General features: G+C 44.0%; 1 protein-coding gene across 1 annotated transcript in view; it reads right to left on the minus strand.

Annotated features, from left to right (window-relative positions):
- Window positions 1-26,870, minus strand: part of EGFLAM (EGF like, fibronectin type III and laminin G domains) — a 187,378-nt gene that overhangs the window by 103,098 nt on the left and 57,410 nt on the right. Inside the window, exons 2-6 of the mRNA XM_052659149.1 lie at window positions 17,196-17,305; window positions 15,696-15,779; window positions 12,122-12,148; window positions 4,081-4,198; window positions 2,389-2,524 (exon numbers count right to left, since the gene is read on the minus strand). Coding sequence (XP_052515109.1) covers window positions 2,389-2,524; window positions 4,081-4,198; window positions 12,122-12,148; window positions 15,696-15,779; window positions 17,196-17,305 — 475 coding nt within the window. The remainder of the gene's footprint in view (window positions 1-2,388; window positions 2,525-4,080; window positions 4,199-12,121; window positions 12,149-15,695; window positions 15,780-17,195; window positions 17,306-26,870) is intronic.

A 26,870-nucleotide genomic window follows, 5' to 3' on the forward strand; every position in this document is an offset into this window, starting at 1 on the left:
GTAGAAGTGACTTCTCTAACACAAGTCATATGTCCTCCATCCCCCTCCCGACTTTCTCATTCCCTCTTCCAAATAAATCTATTTTTACCAAAGTCCTCTTAAAACATTCTCCTTTTGGAGACTTCAACCTTAGAAGCCATTGTGTGTGGCTAAAGGAGGCAAAGTGACTTACACAGTGCCCCCTGCTGGTGGCAGAAGAGGCAGCAAGCACTCCCTTCCAGTTCTGGTTCTAAATTCATCCTTCATATTCTACTTTTCATTTGTTGGCACAGGTTGTTGTTGTTTAGTCCCTAAGTCATGTTCAACTCTCTTGCAGCCCCATGGGCTGTAGCCCACAAGGCTCCTCTGTCCATGGGATTTCCCAGGCAAGAATACTGGAGTGGGTTGCCATTTCCTTCTCCAGGGGATCTTCCCGACCAAGGGATCAAACATTCTTTACCACTAAACCACCTGGGAAGCCCACATACAGGTCAAGAAACTGTAATTTTCACCTTTTACCAATATGTCAGACTTAAATTTTTAAAAAACACAGGTTTTACCACAAAATTAACAGTAAATGATAGCCATCATCTTTGCTGGAAGTTACAGAGATGATCTGCTGGGCTACTATGAAAAACATTGCACATTTTTCAAAATTTGAAAGTATTACATTTTGCTTTGCTTGTGTTGGACAAGTAAATTAGAAATTATAAGTTTCACTCTAAGTTTTACAGATGAGAAAGCTAAGTTTTAAGACCTTCTATTGTTGCAGTTTTACTACTATTTGAACCAGGCTTAGAATCTTTCTACTCCAGGCACATTCCAGGCTTTGCCTACCATATCTGTTCAACAGCAGGATTGTAGATTATCTTCAATGAAGGGCATTGGTCTGGAGCTTTGCTGAGAGCATCTTTTATTTATTTTTAAATTTTCCCAGCATCTGTTCCTCCCTTTTCCATTAATTGCACAATTTTCCTTTAAGGATGCAACCTTAAGGGACCCTCAATTCGTATACTGCAGATCTGAGTGACCCACCAGTCCTTAGTTCCAGAACTCAGAATTTAAGTGCCTGACTAATTAGGATACTTTTCTCCTTGGCCACTATGATTGGGCCTGGAGCTTGGCCAACTAGAATAAATCCTAAGGCTCTAATGGGTCCACTGAGAAAGACCCACTCTTCTCCAGTGGGGAGCCAGGCTAGTAGACAGCAAGCTTTCAGTGCCTGGTGGCCATCTTGCCACACTGTTGGAAGAGCCTGAAAATAAAGCCAGTAAAGGGAGAAACACAGCACAGAGATGGAGGGAGACAGACTGCTGATGTGACACGGAGTTCGTCTTCCTCGAATTTAGGTTTGTCACAGGGCTTGACCGTCACAGGGACCGGTACATTACGGTCTCATCTTTCCAGCTCCTTCCACTTGCAGTTCAGTAAGTCCCTCCTGAAATGAGCTCTGTACTCAAGCCTTAAAGAGACTCAGTGCAGGACTTCTCTGAAGAAACAAATATCTGTCTTCTACTACCAAAAAATAGGCGAGGAAGTCAAGAAACGGAAGCAGAGCTAATCAAATCAGCAGAATCCTCTGTTCCAGCTTCAGAGAGCCTCGGGAGTGAGGTGCTAAACAAGTCTCTTTATGAATCCATGAAGCAAGTGGCCTCAGACAAACCCTGTCACTTTTAATGTAGAGAACACCAACTCCACAAACTTTGCTTTCCTCAGCTAGGTGCTCCATTCAAAATTCAGCAGCAACTGGAGCTCAAAGGAAGAATCCTAGACGGAGAATTGCTTTTGCTCATTGGTTGGTTGGGGTGTTCTGGTTTTTGTTTTTGCTTAAAATTACCTAGCAGCATTGAGAAGCCATGTTTCTACACCTGTAAGTTCTTGGAAGAACTTCTAATCACTCCTCGACTCTCTGATGAGCTGAGTATGAGAGCTGGAGAAGTAGATGAGAGAAAAAAGCTGAAACCAAACCAAGAACCTTGCCCCACAGCAGTATGGATGTAAAGAAAACAATCCCCTGCACTTGCTTTTAAAGGTTTTTTTTTTTTTTTTTCCTCTCCCTCGAGAAAAGTCACCATCAAACATACACTTCAGTCATAGTATTTCAGAGCCAGGGAGTTATGTTTTGAGCTTGAAATGCAGTGGTAAGCTTGAAAAGCTTGTTGTCAGTGGTACCTCGGGAGTTTTCCGAGCCTAGGACAGTCTGACTGAGGCAGGGAAATGGGGAAGAGGTGAGTACAGATAGGTTTACCAGATGACCCACCATCGAAGAAGGCTAGAGACTGCTGTTGGCCCAAGTCAGGCCTCCAAGCCTTTGTCATATCTTCAATACACATGCAATGGAGATTTCTATGGTGTTTGGAATACCTGCGGTCAATACATTTGGCTTCTGAATGTGACACACAGACTTACCTGGTGAATTCCACAGAATAGTACTGAATAGGAGAGCTTCCTTCACTCTCTCCAGGTTTCCAAGACAGGGCCACCTCGGAATCAGAAACCACAATGACGTGCGGCTGCTGGGGTGCTGTTGGAGGCAGGCAGGAATCTAGGCAGGACAGCAAAGTGGAGTTGGCTGTAGTCTTTGCTGCTGGAGAGGTTTCATGTATCCAAAAAACATGTACTTTCTACAACCTAAACATCTCTGTTCAGAACAGCCTCTCAAAGTCCAAACCAAAATAAGCATACACCCCCAAATCATAACTGGATTCTCCACTGGATTCGTATAAGGTTTATCAATGAGAGCTGATCTTCCCTCCCTCTCCAAGCACCCCTGGTTGGAAATCCAACTAAATTAAATTATGTGCAGACTATTGACCCCAGGACATACAGTGTTGTATACCCTTTAAGACCTCTGTGCGTGTGTTGGAATTGATATTTACTTGAAAGTGAAAGCCGCTCAGTCACGTCCAATTCTTTGCGACCCCATGGACTATACAGTCCATGGAATTCTCCAGGCCAGAATACTGGAGGGGGGTAGCCTTTCCCTTCTCCAGGGGATCCTCCCAACCCAGGGATCGAACCCAGGTTTCCTGCATTGCAAGCAGTTTCTTTACCAGCTGGGCCACAAGGGAAGCCCAAGAATACTGGAGTGGGTAGCCTATCCCTGCTCCAGCAAATCTTCTCGACCCAGGAATTGAACTGGGGTCTCCTGCACTGTAGGCGGATTCTTTACCAACTGAGCTATCAGGGAAGCCCCTGGGTATTTACTTATGAAGAAAATTAAATGCTTAATGTAATGGCACTTACTTTCCACTCTTCTGTGTGTGGACCTCCTCCCTTCTCCCCACCCCCATCACCAGCATACATACCGATGGTAAGACATCTGGAAAAGCTCTCATGTGTGAAGACGTAGGATGATTCTATCCCCTCAAGGTCACTGCTATTACTATTTTCACATCCAGACTTTCACATCTGCCAGCTTTACACTGTGGCTTCGGCCAGAAATATTATTCCTGCCTCCTCTTCCTAGCAAAATCCTATGAACTTTTCAAAAGCCAGGCCAAAGATATGGTTCTTTCTGAAACCCTCCTAAGACTTGGGGTGAGGAAGTGCTCCCTCTGAGTGCTCCAGAGCCGTGAGTGGACTCAGATACACTGAGTTACATGCTAACCATGCACCTCTCCCTCCCCAGGGAGCTCCTGAGAGCAATGATGCTTTCAGACCACCTTTGTCCCCAAGTACCCAACGCACCACCACCTCAATGAGCATTTGTTAGATTTCCCTGGCCTGTAAAATCTCTTTTCCCACCCCTCTTCCTCACCTTCCTAATTCCCACTTACTTATCAGATCTCTACTTGGTAGTTATGTCCTTAGAGAATTCTTACTGCACCTCTACATCAGATCTTACAAAAGAAGATCTTATAGCGTGTTGGAAAACACTTGTCACCATCTATACACTAAATATATAATATCTTGACCCATCCCGCTAAGTTTTAAGAGGGCGGGGGCTGTGCCTGTTTTTGTTCACCACTGAATTCCCAGAGTTTAGTGTAGCACAATGCCTGGCACAGAGTCAGTCCTCACTGGTATATACTGAATGGAGGAATGAATGGATAGCCCTAAATAACAGTTCCTATTATTAATGAATAAGACCCATTTTACCTTGGGGCAAAGTGGTAACATGCTGAGGAGAGCTAAGCCGCCCCTTGCCAGTCTGGCTGTAAGCTGCCGTGCTCACGCGGTATTCGGTGCCTGGTTTCAAATCTCCGATCACTTCCTCCTGTAGATGACCAAACATGAAATGTATCAATGATCAGAAGTTCCTTTGAGGCAAACCAGACAATTTCCATGAGGGTTGCATCTTGAGGTCCTTGTGAAATTTGCTTGGGAGATTGTTTTGCTTTCTCTGTGTGCATGCATACTAAGTCATTTCAGTCATGTCTGCCTTGGCACAACCTTATGGACTGTAGCCCGCCAGGCTCCTCTGTCCATGGGATTCTCCAGGCAAGAATACTGCAGTGGGTGGTTGTGCCCTCCTCCAGGAGATCTTCTCGACCCAGGGATCAAATCCACGTCTCTTATGTCTCCTGCATTCGGAGGCAGGTTCTTTACTCCTAGAGCTACCTGGGAAGTCCTTTGCTTTCTCTAGGATTGGCCAAGTATTTTAATTTGCAAAGAGAAAAGCACCATGACGTATTTCCAAAGCCTAGTGAATTATGTTTTATTGGAATGTATACACTGTCCTAGAACTAGGGCTCATTCACCTTATCAGCTATTGCTCTTAACATCTGAATTCTTCAATAAAAGTACTAGGCTGCTGGAATTCAGGTAAGGATCTTTTCCAGGGCTGGAATCCCCCAGCCCTTTCTTTCCATTTGCATATCACCGATGCTCAGGTACTAGCCACAACAGCAAACTGAGGTCTTGATTTGCATCCATAAAGGAGGGATTCAAACTCTGGTTCCCAAATTGCATCAGAATCACCATGAGGGCTTCTTAAAACAAATTGCTAAGCCTGGCCCCCAGGGACTCTGATTCAGTAAATCTGGGAAGCATCTGAGAATCTGCATTCTTGAGAAGTTCCCAAGTGATGCTGCTGGTGGGTCATGGTGGGATCTTCCCTGGTGGCTCAGATGGAAAAGAGCCTGCCTGCAGTGCAGGAGACCTGGGTTTGATCCCTGGGTTGGGAAGATCCTCTGGAGAAGGACATGGCTACCCACTCCAGGATTCTTGCCTGGAGAGTCTCACGGACAGAGGATCCTTGCAAGCTACGGTCCATGGGGTCGCAGAGTTGGACATAACTGAGCGACTAACACTTTCACATTGAAAACCACTAGGACTGATGAGGAACGTGTGTGTGTGAACTTCACCTGCACAGAAGCCTTGACCAAGAAGCCCCAGTTGAAGTGGACCCACTCCATCTTGAGGCTTGCGTGTGCTTATGTGCTTAATTGCTCAGTCATGTCTGACTCTGTGCAGTGCTCTGGACTGCAGCTCTCCAGGATCCTCTGTCCATGGAGCTCTTCAGGCAAGAATACTGGAGTGGGTAGCCAATCCTTTTTCCAAAGGATCTTCCTGACCCAGGGATCAAACCCAAGTCTCCTGCATTACAGGTAGATTCTTTAGCATCTGAGCCACCAGGGATGCCCCAACTGGAGGCTTCAGTGCTATATGGTAAGTGGGAGCCTAGGTCACAATGGTCTCAGCACATTGTAGTGAAAATGATACTGACATGGAATCTATCAGTCCTGGGCTTGCATCCTGACTCTGACACTTATTGTTAGCTGTGGCCTTCATATTAAATACCCAGAGCATCAGTTTTTTCCTCTGTAAATGGGGATGATGGATAATTATCTTGCACAGTTATAGCATTTGGGGTAATGTGTGTAAAGTCGCTGGTTCCAAGGCCATCCTCAAAAAGCAGGATTGTAATGATTATTGTCTTGGACATTAAAACTCCTCCTCTTCTCCACTTACCTAGGTCCTACCACTTCTGAGGCCCAACTATCCCCTTGACACCTGACCACACAGACTCAATCTTACCCCACTAAGTGTTACACCGCTAAATTAGCACTTTCGTATATTAAAATTTTTACTATTTCTCCCATGGGATTACAAGCCACTTGAGAGCAGGCATCCTGTCTTATATTTCTTCACAACATCCCCTGCAAATGACTAAATATTCATTGTTGATAAGGAGAACTAATCAACAGATCAACAAAACTTTTTTAAAAGATTCAACAAATAATTATTGAATACTTACTATAGTAGCCCTTAACCCTGAAAACATTTTAAAATCACTCAAAGATCTAAAAATAAAATACCAATGCTAGATGCTACTCCAGACCACTTAAACCAGAACTTCTGGGCGGCAGGCCCGAGTCTGTTTAAAGCTCTCCAGGCGATGCTAATACAGGCAGCCAGGTTTGTGAACCACTGGTCCTGGGCTCGTCTGACCTGAGTTCCACCTGTCTCCCCTCCTCTCTCCCTCCTGTATCTACAAACTCTCCCTTACCTACCAGATCCTTCATTACTGTGCTCAAGTCACTCTCGTCTTCAAAGCAATCAATTCTTCACCACCACGCATGTGCCCCGCTCACCTCTCCAGAGACAAAACCCTCCTGGCCTTGTCTCCACTTCCTCACCTCCTGTTCCCTCCTCACCCTGCTCCCATCTGGCCTCTCCTCGCTGCAAACGACTGAGATGTTTCTACCAAAGTCGCCACAACAACTCTGCAGTCCATCAAGTGGGGATGTCTCCATCTTTACTCGACATTTTGCAGCTTTCAATACTGTGACCCACCCTTGCCTCTTAAATATCTTGGTTCTCTTGGAAACCGTGTCTGTTCCTCCCCGTCTCTTTCTACTTCTCTTGTTTCTCTTGTCAAGTATCCCCCACCCACTCCCCATTCTCTGCTGGCCCCTTTGGTGCTGGTCTTTCCCAGAAGTTCGCCCCTCACCATCTCCTCTCGCTCTGTGGCCTTGTTTGGGCGAGCTCATTTACTAGTCCTGTAGCTTCTGGCACCTCCGAAGGACACCTCCCTCCATCCCCAGCTCCAAGCTGCCTCTTGATCTCATCATGAATTTATGACCGCCTCTTGAGCTTCTCTACTCAACAACCACGCAACTCAAGTTCAGCATAACCGAAGCTCACCTAATCACTTCTCCTGCAACCACCAAAAACAAAACAAAACACTGCTTCACTGTTGTATTCTCTCCCTCATCACCCAAACCAGAAATTCTCAACACTTGCTCACCCCTGCTCTCTGACCACCATTCAATCGAGTACCAATACTCTTTCAGGTCACACGAATCTGTCCATGTAGTTTCATCTTCACAGCCATTTAAGTCCAAGTCCCCATAGTGACGGCAATGCCTCTGACTCTCCCAGCCTCCAAAACTTTCTGCACATCCAATTTGGACTCCACACTGCGAGAGCAGTTCTCTTAAACCCCAAATCCGATCACATCACGTTCCACTTACGATACCATCTTTGCGTCCCCCTGGTTATTCTTCCAGCATCATCTCATGCCACCGTCTTTCCTTACATTCTGCATTCCAGTCATACTGAAGAACTTGGCAAGGCTCAAATTTATGCCATTCAATTCCTTGCCTCGGGGCCTTTGAACCTGCGGCCCCCTCTGTGAGAAATGCCCTTCTCTCCATGTCTGCCTGGCTTATCCTTCATGACTCAGTTCAGCTGAGACATTACCTCATTTCTCTGGCCCCCCGACCCCAGTCTGGTTAGGTGTCCCTCCTCTATGCCTCCCTGGTGCCCTTGGTGTACCTCAGTGTAGCAACACTCACCTTAGACTGTAATTGCTTATTGGTCACCTTCTCCCCACCCGCTGGAGGGCACAAGACAAGTTCGTATTCCTCTGGCATGCCAAAGCTTAGAACAGCATTGCCAGACATGGAGCAAATTTCCAAGCAATGCTCTTATGATGAATGAATACATGAACAACTAGTGAATGAATGAAAGAAATGAAACCAAGACGTCTGCCATAAACAGATCACCTCATCAAGAACCAGCTTCTCCTAATAACCCCTCCGACTGGATCATCAGCTTCTGTATCTCTGCCCTAGACCTGGAGTTAGTTTTACAGAGACAAGGCTGACTTCCTTTTATCAATCTGTCCCCAGCCACATCCACATGCCTTCTGGACCTGCTCCCTCCTTTCATTTCCCTTGAATCCTTACTCGGGCCATTTCTACAGCCTCCAGGGCGGGTGTGTGTCTCCCATCTTCCGTCCCTTCTCTCCCCAGCGACTCCATCCTACGTATAACTGCATGAAGGGTCTTTGCTGAACATACGGTCCTGTTTTCCCAGCCTCACGGCCCCCACCCTCACCCTTGCTCTAATTCTCTGCATCTGTGCATCCCAGTTCTACCATCTGTCTCCTGGTGCATGTCAAGTTGGGTGGTTAAGAGGCTGGAGGCAGCAGGTGTAACAAGACTGCTGTCTCGCTCCTCTCCCAACTGCCACTCCCAGGTTCTTCCCAGAGAAGCAGAAATACACTTTCAAACCAATCCAATGCTCTCACAGGCTTTTGCTTTACAATTCTTTCCTTCTGTGAAGTTATTACACTGTATGAAGTATGGGGGTGGTGATGTGGTTTTATAAACTACTGCAGATATTAGCTATGCATCAATATCAAACACAGCTAGCATTAATTACCATTTACTGAGTGTTTCCTCTGCTCCAGAAACATACAGAGCCTGATTTAATTCTTCCATCAGCCCTGTGAGGTAGGTATCACTCTTATTTTCATTTCCAGAGGAGAAAACTGAATTCTGAAAAAGTGAATGATTTGCTCAAGGTTGTATATTTATTAAGTGGCAAAGTGGGGATTTGAACCCTGCCTTTGTTTGACTCCATGAACAAAGTTCTAATTGGATAATACATGAATGAAAAATATTAAATAATATTTAAATGAACAAAATTTTATAACATAGACACCAAAGATCAGATTATTTTATCTGTAAACAAGGAAATTAATGTTATCAGAAATGTAAAAGTGATCATTAAAAAATCAAGGGAAATTACACTAATAGAAGTTCTTAATGTGGATGAGAAAACAACTAAATTTTTTGTTAGACATGGAATTAGTGGTATGACCTTTAGCCCAGGTATATTCTGAAAGGTGAATTGTTACCCTCCCAGAAATTAGTTCCAGTCTTTTCTGGTCTTTTCCTGAGCTGACAGGCTGGTAGGTGAGCATAAGGGAGTGAGGTCAAGGGGACTGAGTAGCTGGGGTTATTAAAAAAGCAGCTGGATTCAGTGCCTTAATCACCTCTTCTTCCTCTTGTATTTCTCCTTCCAAATGGAATCCCTCAGAATAGTATGACTTGTGATAACCCTTGAATTCTTTAGCAAAATGCTGCATAATTCCACAAATCTTTCTATTGCTGTCCTTAAATGTCTCATGGCAACTACTTGAGCCTTGCGTCAAACTAGATAAGATGCTAAATATACCCTTTTCAAAGTAGAAAAACAAAGTGTTTTGTTGTCTTGTGGAAGTTTGAAAATGAGTCAAAATAATTCTCTCTCTTGGACCTCCTTCTCCACAGAACGGTGAAAAACAAAGAGAAAGAAATTGCTTTCTTGGAGCAGAAGCCTGAATGAATTCCAGTCTCCTCCGGCCCCTCCCATACGTTCCTTAGAGAGAGAGTGAAGATGGGTGCACTGCTGCAAAATAGCTTTATTTTGTGTTTGTCTCATGCTCCTGTGTTGCTCATCTTTGCAACCCTGTGAACTATAGCCTGCCAGGCTCGTCTGTCCATGGAATTTTCCAGGCAAGAATACTGGAGTAGGTTGTCATTTCCTTCTCCAGGGAATCTTCCCAACCTAGGGATCAAACCCATGTCTCCTGCACTGGCAGGCAGATTCTTTACCCTTGAGCCACCCTTTACCCTTGGGTTGGGGACTGCTAAACTTTCATCCTACTTCATACTAGACCCAATGTACAAAAACAACCTGGATAGCTATGTAAGAGGAGCCCCTGAAAAGACAGAACTATTCTTAACTGAATCCCTGTTTGCTGTGCAGTGATGAAACTGTATTAAATGGTTCCAAACGTAAATCTCTGACCCTAAATCTGACCTCACCTTTAACCCCATTCATGCTGTACTTTTTTCTTACTGCTGGAAAACCAAGTCATTTGTTTCCAGAAATGAAGTTGGATGTTGCCTTGTTCACTAGTCTGGTCAGGTTGTCCCTACAGGAGGGCATCCAGTGAGCACAGCGGAGAGGTGGCATGAAGTGGGAGAGCGCTGGACTAGGGGCCCGGAGACCCAGGCTCTGCAGCCGAAGAGCTGTGTGGTTTCAGGGACTCCACTTAACTTCTCCAGGCCAGGGTTTCAACATGGAAATTCTACAATTCTTTTAAAATAACCTTCACTAGTGGCTAGTGACCTTGGATTCAACATCACATTTGACTTCACAGGTCAAATCTGTGCTTTGGTTTTCTTAATAGAAGTTGGGAATATTTAGCATCATTAGATGGGAGGCACAGGGAAATAGAAAAGGGTTATCTCCCAACACCCTTCTTTCAAAGGTCCCAAGGAAGGCAGGGCAGGCCAGAGTGGGGGGAAGAGTTGGAAGGATTTCCATTTCCTGAGTGGTCACAGAAAGAGTATCATTTGGGTTTTCCAAGAAAGGCAGCATTGGCTTTGGGGCTGAACAAACCTCCCTCATATGGATCTACCCTTATTGCAGGACAGTCAGTATCCCTGAGGCTTGATCGCTAGAATGCCCAGATGTTTCCATATGCCACAGGGAACAAAGAAAACCCTCAGGTGGAAACCCTCAGCCCCTTTGTTTCATAGTCAAGAGATGTTTACAGGGGCTCAGAGACTTTCCCACGGTTACCCTTGTTCTAGTGACAGAGCTGGGACTAGATGCAAGTCCCATGATTCCTGTCTGCTTTATCCCTTAACCTTGGGTAAAACCCAAATAGCATCACTATTCTGGGTCAGCCAGACCAGTGAAATCCAGAGCAGGGTGACGGTTTATTCCCCCTTAGTTAGCAAGATAAAATTTACTGAAATACCCCCAAAAAACATAAGAACTTTCTATTTCTATTTTATCTCCTCATTTAAAATTTGGTAGGATTTTAGAATGTACACAATATATTAGTAGAGGAGCAGATATATAATTTACAAATACTTATGTATATTGGTACTCTGGTATATGTTTAAATAATTTTTAACTGATGGTGTGTGCATGGGTGCTAAGTTGCTTCAGTTGTGTCCATCTCTTTGCAACCCTCGGGACTGTAGACCACCAGCCTATTCTGTCCATGGGATTAAAAAGTGTGGATACCAAATGCTAACCAAATCAGAAGCTTTTACATAGGCAGAGTATCAAAGAAAATATCAGAATTCCACCTACTCCACCAGGTTATGGAGAAGGCAATAGCAACCCATTCCAGTACTCTTGCCTGGAGAATCCCATGGATGGAGGAGCCTGGTAGGCTGCAGTCCAGGGGGTCGATAAGAAGAGTTGGACGCGACTGAGCGACTTCACTTTCACTTTTCACTTTCATGCATTGGAGAAGGAAATGGCAAGCCACTCCAGTGTTCTTGCCTGGAGAATCCCAGGAACGGGGGAGCCTGGTGAGCTGCCATCTATGGGGTTGCACAGAGTCGGACATGACTGAAGCGACTTAGCAGCAGCAGCAGCAGCAACCACCAGGTTATTTTGGTTAATTCTTCATTTGAATCAGACTAACCATTTGTCAACCCAATCCTCTGTCTGGCAATCAGTTCAGAAAGTCAATCAACCAGGTTTAGGTGCCCAGTCCGGTCTCATTGACAAGATCTAGAATTGTTAGAGAAAGTGAGGAAAGAAGAAGGGGGGGGGGGGGGGGCGGGTAGGGGAGCACTTCCTGCAGGAGGGGGCTTGCTGACTAAATATTTTCTCTCCTTTTCAGTCTTTTTCACTTTGGGAGCAGAACTTAAATTACTTCAAACTTTAAAAATATTGCTTTAACTTTACTCTTCCAGGTGAAATACAAGCCGTTTCTTTCTAAATGATTAAAAATTCACCCGTATGCCCAGCCTTTGCTGCTTCCACTAGAACCAAGCACTCTCTGTGGGCCTTAATCGATGAGGAAGATGCAGGAAAAATAGACATTTTGATGAAAAGAGACCCCCTGACTCCTGCGTTGGGGCAAGGGTTTAACTTTTTGAAGCATACTTACAAAAATCATCTGATGATCCAATCGTCCCTGGAGAGGAAGAAAAAAAAAACAATATGAAAGGGAGAAATAGAAAAGCTCACAGGAACTAAAATGAACCCATAGAGTAGCTGCGCTTCCGTCATGTGCAGTCAAGGGCAGCAAACACACACCTTGGCAATGTGGATTCTCTCCAACCCTCACTCAGTCCTTCTGCGCCAGGTGTGGTGCTGAGGGTTCTAGGACCATGACCTTGTTTAATGTCCACAACATCCTTACTCTGTAGGATGATGCGAGTACAGAGGGTCTCAAACTTTTTCTGTTCTCAGTATAAAATAATACTGGATTAGCAGCACCACCAATCCAGAAAAAAACTCCCTAACAGTTCTGTTTATTCAATAGCTATACCCCAAAGATTTGGTAGTGGAAGTTTACACAGATGTTGCTATTTCCCGTGCAACATTCAAATGTTCCACAAGGCCCCTGTGAGTTTGCTGCAGAGCCCTGAAGTACCATAGTACACAGGCTGGGAACCACAGACACACTACCCATGATATAGATCCTATTCAAATCCCTGTTCTGTTGATGAGGAAGCTGAGACCCAGTGAGGTCACCCAGATGGTTTGTTATCATACAGGAATCTGAATGCATGTCAGCCCACTCTGCTATACCAGACCTCTTCCCTCCCCCTTCCTGACTCATTGCCTTTATCGCTAATCATCGTTTCCTCTCTCCGCTCTGTGTATTCTGCAATCCCCCCTCCCCCACCCAAACACACAAGCACAAGAACGTGTATGCACACTTGAGTGTTCAGTCCCTTGGTTCAAATGATTTGAAGTCCCCTGTCTTCTTTGCCTTTTCCAGAAACTGCCCCTGCTTCAAATCTCAGCCCCAAATTTTACCTCTTGAACACCTGTTCCTACACTAATCTCAACCTCAGTCTGTCTGGTAAGTGGCATGTGAATGAAATCTGGCCTCACATTGCTCTCTAATTGTTTTATCTAGTGGAAAGGTGTGTGAGCATGTGCTAAGTTACTTCAGTGTTCCTACTCTTTGTCACCCAATGGACTGTGGCCCGGCAGGCTCCTCTGTTCATGGGATTCTCCAGGCAAGAATACTGGAGTAGGTTGCCGTTTCATTCTCCAGGGGATCTTCCCTACACAGGGATCAAATCCATGTCTCTTACGTTTCTTGCATTGGCAGGCGGGTTCTTTACCACTAGCACCACCTGGGAGACCCAGCATAAATGTGATTTTCCCAAAAGCTGCCCAAGAACAGCAACCATATGTGATATTGTGCTGGGCAGAGTGGCAACTGTGAACATTTGTTGAAATCAGCAAGGTAATCAAATACTACAAGTTGGTAGCATATTCTAACACATAGGTATAGTTAACGGAAAGAATAAAGCCTTTGAGTGTGTGGATCACAACAAACTCTGGAAAGTTCTTAAAGAGATGGGAGTAACAGTCCAACCTTACCTGTCTCCTGAGAAACCTGTATGCAGGTCAAGAAGCAACAGACATGGAACAATTGACCAGTTCAAAACTGGGAAAGGAGTATGTCAAGGCTGTATATTGTCATCCTGTTTATTTAACTTACATGCAGAGTAAATCATGTAAAATGACAGGCTAGATGAATCACAAGCTGGAATCAAGATTCCCAGGAGAAGTATTAACAATCTCAGATATGCAGATGATACCACTCTAATTACAGAAAGCAAAGAGGAACTAAAGAGTCTCTTGATGAAAGTGAAAGGGGAGAGCTGGCTTGAAACTCAATATGAAAAAAATTAAGATCATGACATCTGGGGCCACGACTTCATGGCAAATAGATGGAGAAAAAATGGAAACAGTAGCAGATTTTATTTTCTTGGGCTCACTGGATGGTGACTGCAGCCACAAAATTAAAAGATGCTTGCTCCCTGGAGGGAAAGCTATGACAAACCTAGACAGCATATTAAAAAACGGAGACATCACTTTTCAGAGAGTTTTGTATAGTCAAAGCTACGGTTTTGTCCAGTAGTCATGTACAAATGTGAGAATTAATAAAGAAGGCCGAGTGCCAAAAAAATTATGCTTTTGAATTGTGGTATTGGAGAAGACTCCTGAGAGTCTCTTGTACTGCAAGGAGATCAAATCTGTCAATCTTAAAGGAAATCAACCCTGAATATTCATTGGAAGGACTGATGCTGAAGCTGAAATTCCAATACTTTGGCCACCTGATAGAAGACCCTGATGCTGGGAAAGACTGAAGGCCAAAGGAGAAGGTGGGGGCAGAAGATGAGACGGTTAGATAGCATCATAGACTCAATGGACATGACTTTGCGCAAACTCTGGGAGACAGTAAAGGACAGGGAAGCCTGGCGTGCTGCAGTCCATGGGGTTGCAAAGAGTCACACAGGACTAAGCGACTGAACAACAACGACAGGTGGGGCCACCCCAATTGCCCCCTCTTAGGACAGAATAAACCACAGAGGCTGGGGCTGAGGGCTTCTGAGGCAACTGAGGGGTACTTAAGCAAAAGTCTGAGAATAAAAGCAGCCTGCAAAATACAAGCCAGCTGAAGACATGCATCTCTTGTTTTTCAGTCATGAGTGCTCTGGTAAAAATAGCCAGGGCAGGGCTCAGAATGCAGTCTGCCCTGGGTTTACAGTCAACTGTTACTTGCTAATGTATGATCTGAAGAATGTCACTTCACCTCTCTGAGTCTCAGCATCCTTGTCAGGTCACAGGATAGTTGTAAGGATTAAATGGCAAAAGCAATGTAAAGCATGAGGGAGCATGGCTGGCAGGTGACAGATTCTCAGTAAGTGATGGTTACTCATCACGGATGACAAGTAGGTTTCTCGGTGCAGCGCCCAGCAGGCATTTACTAGACAGGAGTTACAGACACCACCTCCACCACCAGTGCTGTTAAAGCTGCAGTATTCTGGGCACTGATGCCAACTCCTTGCAGAGCAATTAAAAAGGCTCTAGTCTGTAGATTAATTGTAGTAGAACGGAGAAGGAGACAGCAAGTGAAAGAAAAGAAAACAGAACATGCCTAAGGCAGAGGAATTCACCCCGAGAGACCTTGACAGGAAACAGAAGAAAAATAGATGAAGAGCCCACAGTTGGTTAGTGGAAGGACAGGATACCGGCTGCAGAAGGAAAACAAACAACTTGCGCCATTTGAATGTACATTTCCAATTACATCATTTTCTTCTGCATTATGTCTCCAGGCAGTTGAGAAGATACAAATGTGTCATATTTATTTATAAAGCTTTATTGAGATTAAAAAAAAAAACAGAATTGAATTTTATAGAGAAAAGAAGGGGGGGTAAAAAACAGCTATAAGGTGGCTGCTTTCTCGCAGGATAAATGGGGTGGACTGAGTCCATGGAAACATTCCTCACATGGCTGCCTTTCTGAGGATAGAGATGTATATGATGGGGTTACGGCCAAGAAAGACATTCTAAATTCCAAAGGATTATACAAGCAGTTGTTATTATTATACATACAGCGGCACACACACAGCAAATTAGAAATCCTTCTGAACATCAGTGAAATGTCACTCACAGGGTGTGCTTTTGGGGGGCTGCCGGGATGGAGCTACTCACAGAGGTCGGGGTATTCAGGCTGGGCGGCACACCGTAGGACCGCTCCTGCAGGGATTTGTCTACGCCGACCTCAGAGTAAAAGACCTGGAAAAGAGGCAGACATCCAATGTGAGAGCGGGGCAGTCACTTCTCCACCAGACCGAGGACCCAAGGTTGGAGTTGCACTCACAACCACAGTGGGTCTTGACGTGAGCTGTCTCATCTCTCACACACTAGCCCTTTGTCAGCAAACATCAGACATACCCAGCTGGGGTCGCAAACTCCTAAGCCTGTAGAAGCCGGGAAGAAGACACAGTGTAAAGTGGGGTGGAGAGGGCCAACCCACCTCCCAGTATTTTTTCCTGAAACCACCATTCTCTCAGGTAGTCTTTCATTTTCCCACTTTTGCATCTACCTGAATCCAGAAATACATTTCTCTGCTTTCAAATGACGACAGGATAAGGGCTTGATAAATGCCTTCTCTCCCTTAGTGAACGGGAGACAGGAGGGAATGGTGGGTCTGGGGTGTCGTGGGGAGTTTACAGCCCAGTGGACAGCTCAGCTCCAGCAGGCTTTTGAGCCTGGGGTGAGGATATATTCACAGAGATTTCAAGAATTCCAAGAATTTATCTGAAATCTCCTAACTTAAAAACGCTGACTCATTTTAAAAAACACTTTTCAAAGAAAATATTTTTTTAAAGGCCAGTCGTTTACCTCTCAGAGGTAGAAATGCATTCTCTGTCCCCTTCTCCACTTTACCTGTCCACCCCATCACTTTCATTCAGGTTTTACATTATTCTGTCCTTACTGACGACAGTGACTCCCTATCATTTCCCATGTTTCTGCTTTGATCTCCAAATTTGACTGTGGGCAGTTGGAGAGCAAGAAGCGTGTCTTCCACTGAGTTTATATTTTCCCAGCCCTGAACAGAGTCATTCGGTCGTTTTTGAGATTGCATCTAAGTACTGCATTTCAGACTCTTGTGTTGACCAGGATGGCTCCTCCATCCCTTATTCATTGGAAGGACTGATGCTGAAGCTGTAACTCCAATACTTTTGCCACCTGATGTGAAGAACCAACTCATTAGAAAAGACCCTGATGCTGGGAAAGATTGAAGGCAGGAGGAGAAGGGGATGACAGAGGATGAGATGGTTGGATGGCTGATGCCATCAAGTTTGACTCAACGGACTTGAGTTTGGGTAAACTCTGGGAGTTGGGGATAGACAGGAAAGCCTGGCATGCTGCAGTCCATGGGGTCGCAAAGAGTCAAACATGACTGACCGACCGAACTGACTGAACTGAACTGAACAGAGTCAGGACCCAATAGATCCAACTGACTTTCAGGACACTTACAAAGGCCCTTTAAAGGAAAACATCTCCAGTTTCATGGAGGGAGAGTGAGGCTCCCCTGACATGAGAGGGTTGATATCAGGAGGCCAGATAGAGAAGGAGCAATGATGGGAAGGAGGTGCAGTTCCCCCAACACACCCACTAGAGAAATCCCTGTGCCCAGGTACTCACAGTGTACCCCATGATGGGGCTTGGAGGGTGCCTAGGCATCTTCCATTGTATGCTGAAGGCTGAACAGTTCAGAGCATCCAGCATGATATCAAGAGGTGGTCCCACCTTGCCTGCTCCAAAAAAAGAGATGGTTTTAGAAGCTTCATGCATCCCACCATGAATACACTTAACACAAGATGTAACAGTGTGTGCTTACAGACGGAGAGCATACTGAAAGATGATTCCAGAGGCCAGAAATGCAGACAGCTCTCTAGTAGGCCACTCCTGTGTCAGCTGTTGGCCCCTCCCCACAGGGCAATGGGAGGGAAATCAACTCAGCTATTGTCCACAGTCCCTTCTGTAACTGCTAATATCTCAAGGACCAGCAAAGGAAAATTCAGGATAGCATAGGCCATGGAGGGCTTCCCTGATAGCTCAGTCAGTAAAGAATCCGCCTACAATGCAGGTAGCCGCCGGTTTGATTCCTGGGTTGGGAAGATCCCCTGGAAGAGGAATAGGTTACCCACTTCAGAATTCATGGTCTTCCCTGGTGGCTCAGATGGTAAAGAATCTGCCTGCAGTGAGGGAGATCTGGGTTTGATCCCTGAGTTAGGACGATCTCCTAGAGGAGGGCATGGCAACCCACTCCAGTATCCTTGACTGGAGAATCCTGATGGACAGAGGAGCCTGGTGGGTTACAGTCCATGGGGTTGCAAAAAGTCGGACACAACTGAGTGACTAAGCACAGCACACGCAGGCCAAGGAGTGTGGAATGTTTTAAAGCAAGATAGTAATGGTGGTTTTTTTTAAACTCAGTAACATATATGTTTTATGGATATGTTATATAGATACATCTGTTTATATAGTTCATATATTCTTAATGTTGAATATTTAATAAGTGTGGCTTAGTGTAGTCATAAAATGGCTTTAGGAAATTTCAAATTTTTACTGTATTCTTATCATAAATAATTTTATGGTTATAAATAATAAAATTTACATTTATAAAAATAACATATGCAGATTTCAAAATTTAGAAAACACAAACAAAAAACTTTCATCGTTCAGAATTGAATCCTGCCAGCACTGTAATACAGTATTTATACCTTCTCTTGATTATATGGAATTTTTTGAAAGATATATAGGTATATATACATACAGACATATTTACATATTCTACTTATATAATGTATATATAAATTTAATGTTCTATTGTGTTCATTATATATAATATGCACATATACTCAATATAGTCATGTTATTTCAATTAGTATATATAATACATATATATACATATAAAAACTGATAGTATACAGTTACTAAAAAAATTTTTTTATTTCTGTATCAAGTGGACATTAGCTCTTCCACTTAATACATGTGCCATAATTTACAATTTATCTCATCTTACTATTGTTGTGCTTAATTTCTTTATGCTATCTTGCTATTTTAAATAATGCTCCATGAGGGCAGAAACTAGGTATGGCTCGACAAACACTCCTTGAGTGAATGAATGTTCTTCAGTTTGCTTTTACACTTACTAATATGTCCTGATGATCTTCCTTTTTAATGACTGTCTATAATTCTCTAACATATCAGTTGGGATACTCTCTGCTGCTGCTGCTGCTGCTGCTGCTGCTGCTGCTGCTGCTGCTAAGTCGCTTCAGTCGTGTCCGACTCTGTGCAACCCCATAGATGGCAGCTCACCAGGCTCCCCTGTTCCTGGGATTCTCCAGGCAAGAACACTGGAGTGGGTTGCCATTTCCTTCTCCAGTGCATGAAAGTGAAAAGTGAAAGTGGAGTCGCTCAGTCATGTCCGACTCTCAGCGACCCCATGGACTGCAGCCCACCAGGCTCCTCCATCCATGGGATTTACTCTCCACACACAGATATCTAATGTGTCTATCTATTGGGTTACTGCTGGGCCTTCCATCAGCATTGTTTTCAATAACAGAAGCACAGGCCTTTCTGGGGGAGCAGGTTACAGAGGTCCAGTGCCAGCAATCAGCAAGAACTGCCATAGACACCTCCCACTGCCACCACTGCTGCCCCTCAGGGATTTGGGCCTTCAACTCTTCTCTGGCTCTGGCTTGGATGAAGATTTAAAGTCCCATCTGATTGGCCAAAGTAATGTCATGTAACGAACAAGTCATGTGACCAAAGGATCGGAAAAGAAATATCAGGTTTTTTCTGGTTCCAAACTGGAAAAGGACAGGATGAAAGCAGTCTTGGAAATCATTCTTCTATCAAGCCTACCTACTGCGTAGGAGTCTCTCTAAAGGAGGACAGGACCTTAGGAAAAGAGGAGTGCTGGGTGGTGAGATAGCCAAATCCTCTGGTACTCAGAGCATGCACATATATTAACTGTTACTCCACTGATAGACATTTTGGCCATTTCCAAAATTTCACTGCTGAAAATTATGCAAAGAAGAACACCAGTGTGTGTGTGCGTGCCTTTTCATGCAAATGTCCAAGCATTTCCAAGATGGATAGCTATTAAAAATTATGAGTAAATGCATCTTAATTTTTAACAGCTACTGACCTGTTGCTCTCCAAAAAGGATTAAATAAATGAATCTTGAAGTACATTCAATGTTTTCATTTGGGTAAATAGAGTAGAATTTTAGTGTCTAAGACATAATTTTTCAGCCTCTACTCTACTGACATTTCAGGCTGTGTATTCTTCGTGCAGACTCTCTTGTTTTAGAATGTTGAGATGCATCCTTGGTCTTTATCCACTAGATGCTAGTAGCACCCACCGATCATAGTTGTGAAAACCAAAAATATCTCCAGACATTGCCAAATGTCCCGTGGTGGGCAAAAATGACTCCAGCTAAAAACTGCTGATCCAACAGAATGAATATTTTAAAGACGTTTATGTTAGTTGCTCAGTCATGTTCGCCTCTTTGTGACCCGGTGGACTACAGCTCACCGGGCTCCTCTGTCCATGGAATTCCCCAGGCAAGAATACTGGAGTAAGTAGCTATTCCCTTCTCCAGGGAATCTTCCCAACCCAGGGATCAAACCTGGGTCTACCTGTATTGCAGGCAGATTCTAATGTAACCAAACTTACAATCTAGAAAATTAAGGAATTTTAGAAGCTTATGGAGGTATATGAGAATATAAGAAACACATATAAACACATAAGAAGCCCAATATAAGAAACACATCTTCACCAGATCTGAGTATTACTTTAAAATCTTTGTTACATTGATAAGAAAAAGAAGAATATTTTAATACCCTCTTTGGCTATTTTTCCTCCAGCCTTTATGTGTTTCATACAGTTTTCAATCAAGTTAGTTTTCTTATTATTCAATGATTGGAAAGAGCCCTTAATATGTTGAAGATCTGAATTATTTACCTATATTTTTTCCTGTGTAGTTTTATATTTAGGCCAAGCTGTACTATTATCAATTGCTGGCCAGTTTTATTGCCGAGTTGAAGTCTATGCTAATGAAATCTCAAAAGAAGCCAAGAATGGGAGGAAAAGATAGTAGAAATGATTTACAGAACCCTCACAGACCACAGAATAACCAGTAAGCACAATCTCATCCTCAGTTCAGTTCAGTTCAGTTCAGTTACTCAGTCGTGTCAGACTCTTTGTGACCCCATGGACTGCAGCACACAAGGCTTCCTTGTCCATCACCAACTTCCAGAGCTTGCTCAAACTCCTGTTCTTCAAGTCTGTGACGCCACCCAACCATCTCATCCTCTGTCGTCCCCGTCTTCAATCTTTCCCAGCATCAGGGTCTTTTCCAAGGAGTCAGTTCTTTGCATCAGGTGGCCAAAGTACTGGAGTTTCAGCTTCAGCATCAGTCCTTCCAATGAATATTCAGGACTGATTTCTTTTAGGATTGACTGGTTTGATCTCCTTGCAGTCCAAGGGACTCTCAAGAGTCTTCGCCAACACCACAGTTCAAAAGCATCAATTCTTTGGCGCTCAGCTTTCTTTACTGTCCAACTCTCACATCCATACATGACCACAGGAAAAACCATAGCCTTGACTAGACGGACCTTTATTGGCAAAGTAATGTCTCTGCTTTTTAGTACGCTGTCTAGGTTGGTCATAGCTTTTCTTCCAAGGAGCAAGCGTCTTTTAATTTCATGGCTGCAGTCACCATCTGCAGTGACTTTGGAGCCCCCAAAATAAAGTCTCTCACTGTTTCCATAGATTTCCCATCTATCTGCCATGAAGTGATGGGATCAGACGCCATGATCTTAGTTTTCTGAATGTTGAGTTTTAAGTCAACTTTTTCACTCTTTTCTTTCACTTTCATCAAGAGGCTCTTTAGTTCGTCTTCACTTAGATCCTAGGAATAGCACTGCTGTCTTTAATGGAGAAAAATTACAATCAATCAAGTTGGGCTACTTGGATCAATGAGTGGGAAGCAGTCCTTGTATCCTTTGTGTATCTGCCATGGTTCAGGACAGAAAACTCTCTAGGTATTTTAAGCAGAAAGGTGGTTACAAAACTGGTAGAAAGACTAGGGGAGTAGAATTCAAGAGTCTCTATTAGCTCTATTTTACAAATACGTGAATAAATAAATGAGAAAGAGAGAGAGAGATACTAGTTAGAGAGATGATAGCTAGCTAATTCACTATAGTCGTGATTCAGAACCAAGAAGCTTCTGCCTTCACGCTTGATCCTGCCATTCTTGTCAATATAATTGCCTGCAGAAACCCACAAAAGTGGTGGGGAACCTTGGAAAGGTTTCTGTGTTTTGTTGGCCTTTCCTGGCAGGAGAAACAGCAGCCAGAAAGTGGCCTTCCTCCCACTCCTGCCTTCCGTTAAGTCTCAAGAGTGCATCTAACTGTACTGGATATAATTTACATGTAGAATACCGCTTGCAAGGCAGTTTGGGAAATGTTTTTATTCCTCCAGCTTTCCATTACAATAATGATGCCTAGAAAGAGGGTAAAATTGTTGAACAAGCCAGTCCACAGGATCCATGACATACTGGTACCTTAAGAAGCCTGACTTCCAATATACTATCCCTTTTACTTTCATATTCTCTAGGAAAGTGCTCAAATCAAGCCCTGCTGGGACACAGACAGGTATGATTTCTATTTTATTGGTATAGCCTTCCATTTATTTAACCTTCCACATACCTAACGAGTATGTATTGAGTTCCCATATATATCAGGCACTGGCTTAGTCAGTGAGGCTACATTAATGGTAAAGAGAGACAGAGGACCATAAACAGGTTAGCAGGACATCACAGTCTGGTGTGAGGAGCATAAAGGGAAGGATGGAGCACTTTGGTGGTCCATAGTAAGGAGACATCTGACTCCACCTGGCAGACTAGTAAAAATGAGACAAAGTGAGGATGGAGAAGCATCCCAAGCAGAGTGAGCAGTATACACTTTCTTCAAAGAGTCAGGGGAAGAACCACATAATATTAAATATATCCGCTGGTGCTCGGTCGCTAAGTCATATCTGACTCTTTGCAACCCCATGGACTGTAGCCCGCCAGGCTCCTCTGTCCATGGGATTTTCCAGGCAAGAATACTGGAGTGGGTTGCCATCTCCTTCTCCAGGGGATCTTCCTGACCCAGGAATTGAACCCGCATCTCCACATCTCCTGAACTGCAGGCAGATTCTTTACCAGTGGGCCACCATGGACACCCAGTATAACCCTAAGGGCCACAACTGAGTGGATGTGGGTAGTGAATGAGAAGGATGAAAGCTCCAGGAGTTCTGCCTTGGGAGGCACAGGGGAGAGGTGTGGGCCATCCACTGTCTAGGAGCACAGGGTAGCTTTGACTGCTACTGATGTAGCAGGTGTGCTCATCAGCAGCTGGTGAGTAAGAGGTGGCCAGGTCAGACGTTTGGGGCAAATACCAAAGCTATCCTAGATGAGTCCAGTGGTTAAAGATGGGAAATCACACTAGGGAAAAGAATTGAAAATCAGATTTTTTTTAAAGATAAACCTTCATAAGTTTAAAAGAAGTAAAGAAATCAAAAAAAAAGTGATGGATTCCACTTCAGAAAACTTCATTATGCTTTTCAAACTTCACAAAAGAAAAAATTCAAAACAACAGATCAAAGGGTGAACAATTGCAGCCAAATGACAGGCCAAGGGATATCTTTATTATAAAACTCATACATATTGAGAAAAAAACATATCTAGGCCCTAATAAATAAAATATGAAGAGAGAACTCACCAGAGAGGAAATATAGCTGGTAAATACACATGGCAAAAGATTCCAGTTTGCCAGTTATCAAATAAATACAACTTCTTAAAATTGAGATGTCATTTTCACCTATTAAATTAGCCAAAATGTTTAAGTGATAGTAACTAATGCTGACAAGACTACATAAATGTGCTGGTCTCAAAACATTACTGATGGCAGAGTAAATCAGCCCAGGCATTTTGAAAGGCAATTTGGCAAAATGCAGTACTATCCATAAGTATTTTTTTTCCCTTGGACTCTCAGGCATGGAATTATAGTCGGCCATGAGGAAAGAATATGAAGAGAAGGCTGCTCCCATGAAAATGTTCTTCAGAGAATCATCTGTGATGTAGAAAAATCATAAACAGCCTAAATATCTAGAAATAGGGTAAAAATCAGCTTCTGTTCTTCCCTACAGTTCAGTTCAGTCGCTTAGTCACGTCCGACTCTTTGCCACCCCATGAACTGCAGCACGCCAGGCCTCCCTGTCCATCTCCAACTCCCAGAGTTCACTCAAGCTCACGTCCATCAAGTCAGTGATGCCATCCAGCCATCTCACCCTCTGTCATTCCCTTCTCCTCCTGCCCTCAATTGTGCATCAGACTTTATTTTTGGGGTTCCAAAATCACTGCAGATGGTGATTGTAGCCATGAAATTAAAAGACATTTACTCCTTGGAAGGAAAGTTATGACCAACCGAGATAGCATATTCAAAAGCAGAGACATTACTTTGCCAACAAAGGTCCATCTAGTCAAGGCTATGGTTTTTCCAGCAGTCATGTATGGATGTGAGAGTTGGACTGTGAAGAAAGCTGAGCGCCGAAGAATTGATGCTTTTGAACTGTGGTGTTGAAGACTCTTGAGAGTCCGTTGGACTGCAAGGAGATCCAACCAGTCCATTCCAAAGGAGATCAGTCCTGGGTGTTCTTTGGAAGGACTGATGCTAAAGCTGAAGCTCCAGTTCTTCCCTTCATTCCTGCCCTAAAAACCCTGATTCTTTAGTTTCTAAATTCACTGCTATCTGTCCACGTGCATTTCAGTTTCCATATTTCATCACTTCTATCTTCTGTCTGTTTCTTTTTTCTCCTGCAGGTTAATGCCTTTGTCCCCATTTACAAGTATTTTGGTGGGGTTTTGGAGGAACCAGTAGTAAATATGCTTTTTCAACCCACTATGTTTCACTAGAAATCAACTGATCTTTGTAACAGTATGGGACAGAGAAAGAAGACATTATTCCCACTCTACAGATGAAGAAACTGAGATCGAGAGTCTGCTGATATAAGATCTCATCAGTGGGGCAGGAGACAGAGACAGTAAGTAACAAAGAAGAGAGGATCTTCTTCTCTCTACCCCGGGAAGTTTGTGTACTCGGTGATTGGAAGGACTGATGCTGAAGCTGAAGCTCCAATATTTTGGCCACCTGATGCAAAGAGCTGACTCAATGGAAAAGACCCTGATGCTGGGAAAGATTGAGGGCAGGAGGAGAAGGGGGTGACAGAGGATGATATGGTTGGATGACATCACTGACACAATGGACATGAGTTTGAGCAAGCTCCAGGAGATAGTGAAGGACAGGGAAGCCTGGCGTGCTGCAGTCCAGGGGGCTGCAAAGAGTCAGACACAATTTAGCAACTGAAAACAACAGCTCGGTGATTATGCCCACCTCCTCTTCTCAGCTCCACTATACTCTCTTCCCAGGCGCTCTTATCTCTCCCCATCATATACACATGCACTGGTGCCCCCCCCAAGTCCATCTCCCCAGGCCAGCCCACTCTCCCAGAGGACAGGTCTATGTACCCAGCTGCCAAGTACACCCAGATGTTATGTGGGCCTCTCAAACACAACATGTCCAAACTAAATCCATCATCTTTCTCTTTAACCTGAGCCCCTCCAGTAATCCTTGTTCAAGTAAATGGTATCACCATTCACTATGACCTTCAAAAACCTGGAAGTCACCCTCAGCATCAAATTGATCACATGGAGTCCATTCTTTCCTGTTCGTGGAGGCCTCAGAATCCTCCTCAATCCACTGCCTAGAGCAGCAGCACCACCTGTTCAAAGCTGCACATGCAATGGAACCTATTTGCCACCTGTCGAGACTTCCCCAGGTGGCGCTAGTGGTAAAGAACCCGCCTGCCAATGCAGGAGACTCAAGAGACTCCAGTTCAATCCCTGGGTTGGGAAGATCCCCTGGAGGAGGCCAAGGAAACCCATTCCAGTATTCTTGCCTCTGTCCCATGGACAGAGGAGCCCGGCGGGCTACAGTCCACAGGTTGCAAAGTGTCGGACACAACTGAAGCAACTTAGCACACATGCTCTCAAGACTTCCCTTAAGGTTTCTCTGGCGTTTCCAGACCCTAAAGAGTATAGTTATCCCACCTCAGCTTGCTCAGCCTGCACCCTCCTCAGAAGAATGTGTGTTAATAAACTATTACACCCACACATAGAACTTTTTTTCTGCAAAGCAGTGGAAGGCCACAGGACTGATGACTCTAAATCTTAGGAGTAGGAGGGCTGTATGAAGGGTCACCTTGTCATAAGGAAGCAGCAGAGGCCTTGACTTAAGGCACATTTGTATTGCGAGCACAGCATTTTTCTCTTTGTGTGTTTGAGATGTCCTTGAAGGAAGGGCAGGTCTCCAGCTGGGAGCCGTCTGAAGCTGTATTTGCAAAGTCAGCACAATATTTACACAGAGATTGTAGGATCGTTGGAGTATCCATATAGGGGGCAGGCTGAAGGCAGGAGCACACCACCCAGTGGGCCCCTCTGAGCTGGAGATAGAGTCCAGGCAGCTGGGAAGTCTTGAGGCTTGGCCTAGTACCAGTTTTGGAGACAGCGGGACATTGGAGTGTGGTCTCCACCAGAATGAACCAATCAAAGTATTTCTCTCAATCTCTTCTGGCTAGGGAAGTGAAAGATTAGAAGTGAAACTAATGAGACTGGCCTCACATCTCTACAACCTGTGCGTCACCAGGAGAATGTCCTATCATTGGACAGGGCAGGTCGAACCCAAGCTACTCTCTCCAAAAACTCTTAAGGAAGCAAAAAAATCTTTCGATAATTCTTGGAACACTGAGTTCCTCTAGGATTTTATCTATTATGATATAAAAACATACTAGTGCTTCCTCAATATTAAAAAAGAAATCAAAGGGGTAGGTCGCTAACATGTGGAATAAACAAGATTGAAGCAGTTACATACAAAAATAACACTCATATTTAACCAACAGTGCTTAGAATGTTGGATTATATATTACACAATAGAAAGCTAGTTTTGAAGAATTGTAGCCTTTTAAACTAGTATAATGCATTTATACAATATATCTGGAAGCTGTATTTTTGTAAGCTAAAAGCTATACTTCTTAAGAGATAAATTAATAAAAAAGCGTGTTTCTTTGCCATGAGGGAGCTCTATTCTTTACAGGGGCTTTCTTCTTTGGAAGTCTTTCAAAACTGTGTTAGGATTTTGCATTAGAAACTTCTGAATGATTAGGTCATTTTCTCATGGCAATTTTATCTCATAAAATACTTTG

Source organism: Budorcas taxicolor, chromosome 20 (genome assembly GCF_023091745.1).
Source record: "Budorcas taxicolor isolate Tak-1 chromosome 20, Takin1.1, whole genome shotgun sequence".
Taxonomy (NCBI): Eukaryota; Metazoa; Chordata; class Mammalia; order Artiodactyla; family Bovidae; genus Budorcas; species Budorcas taxicolor.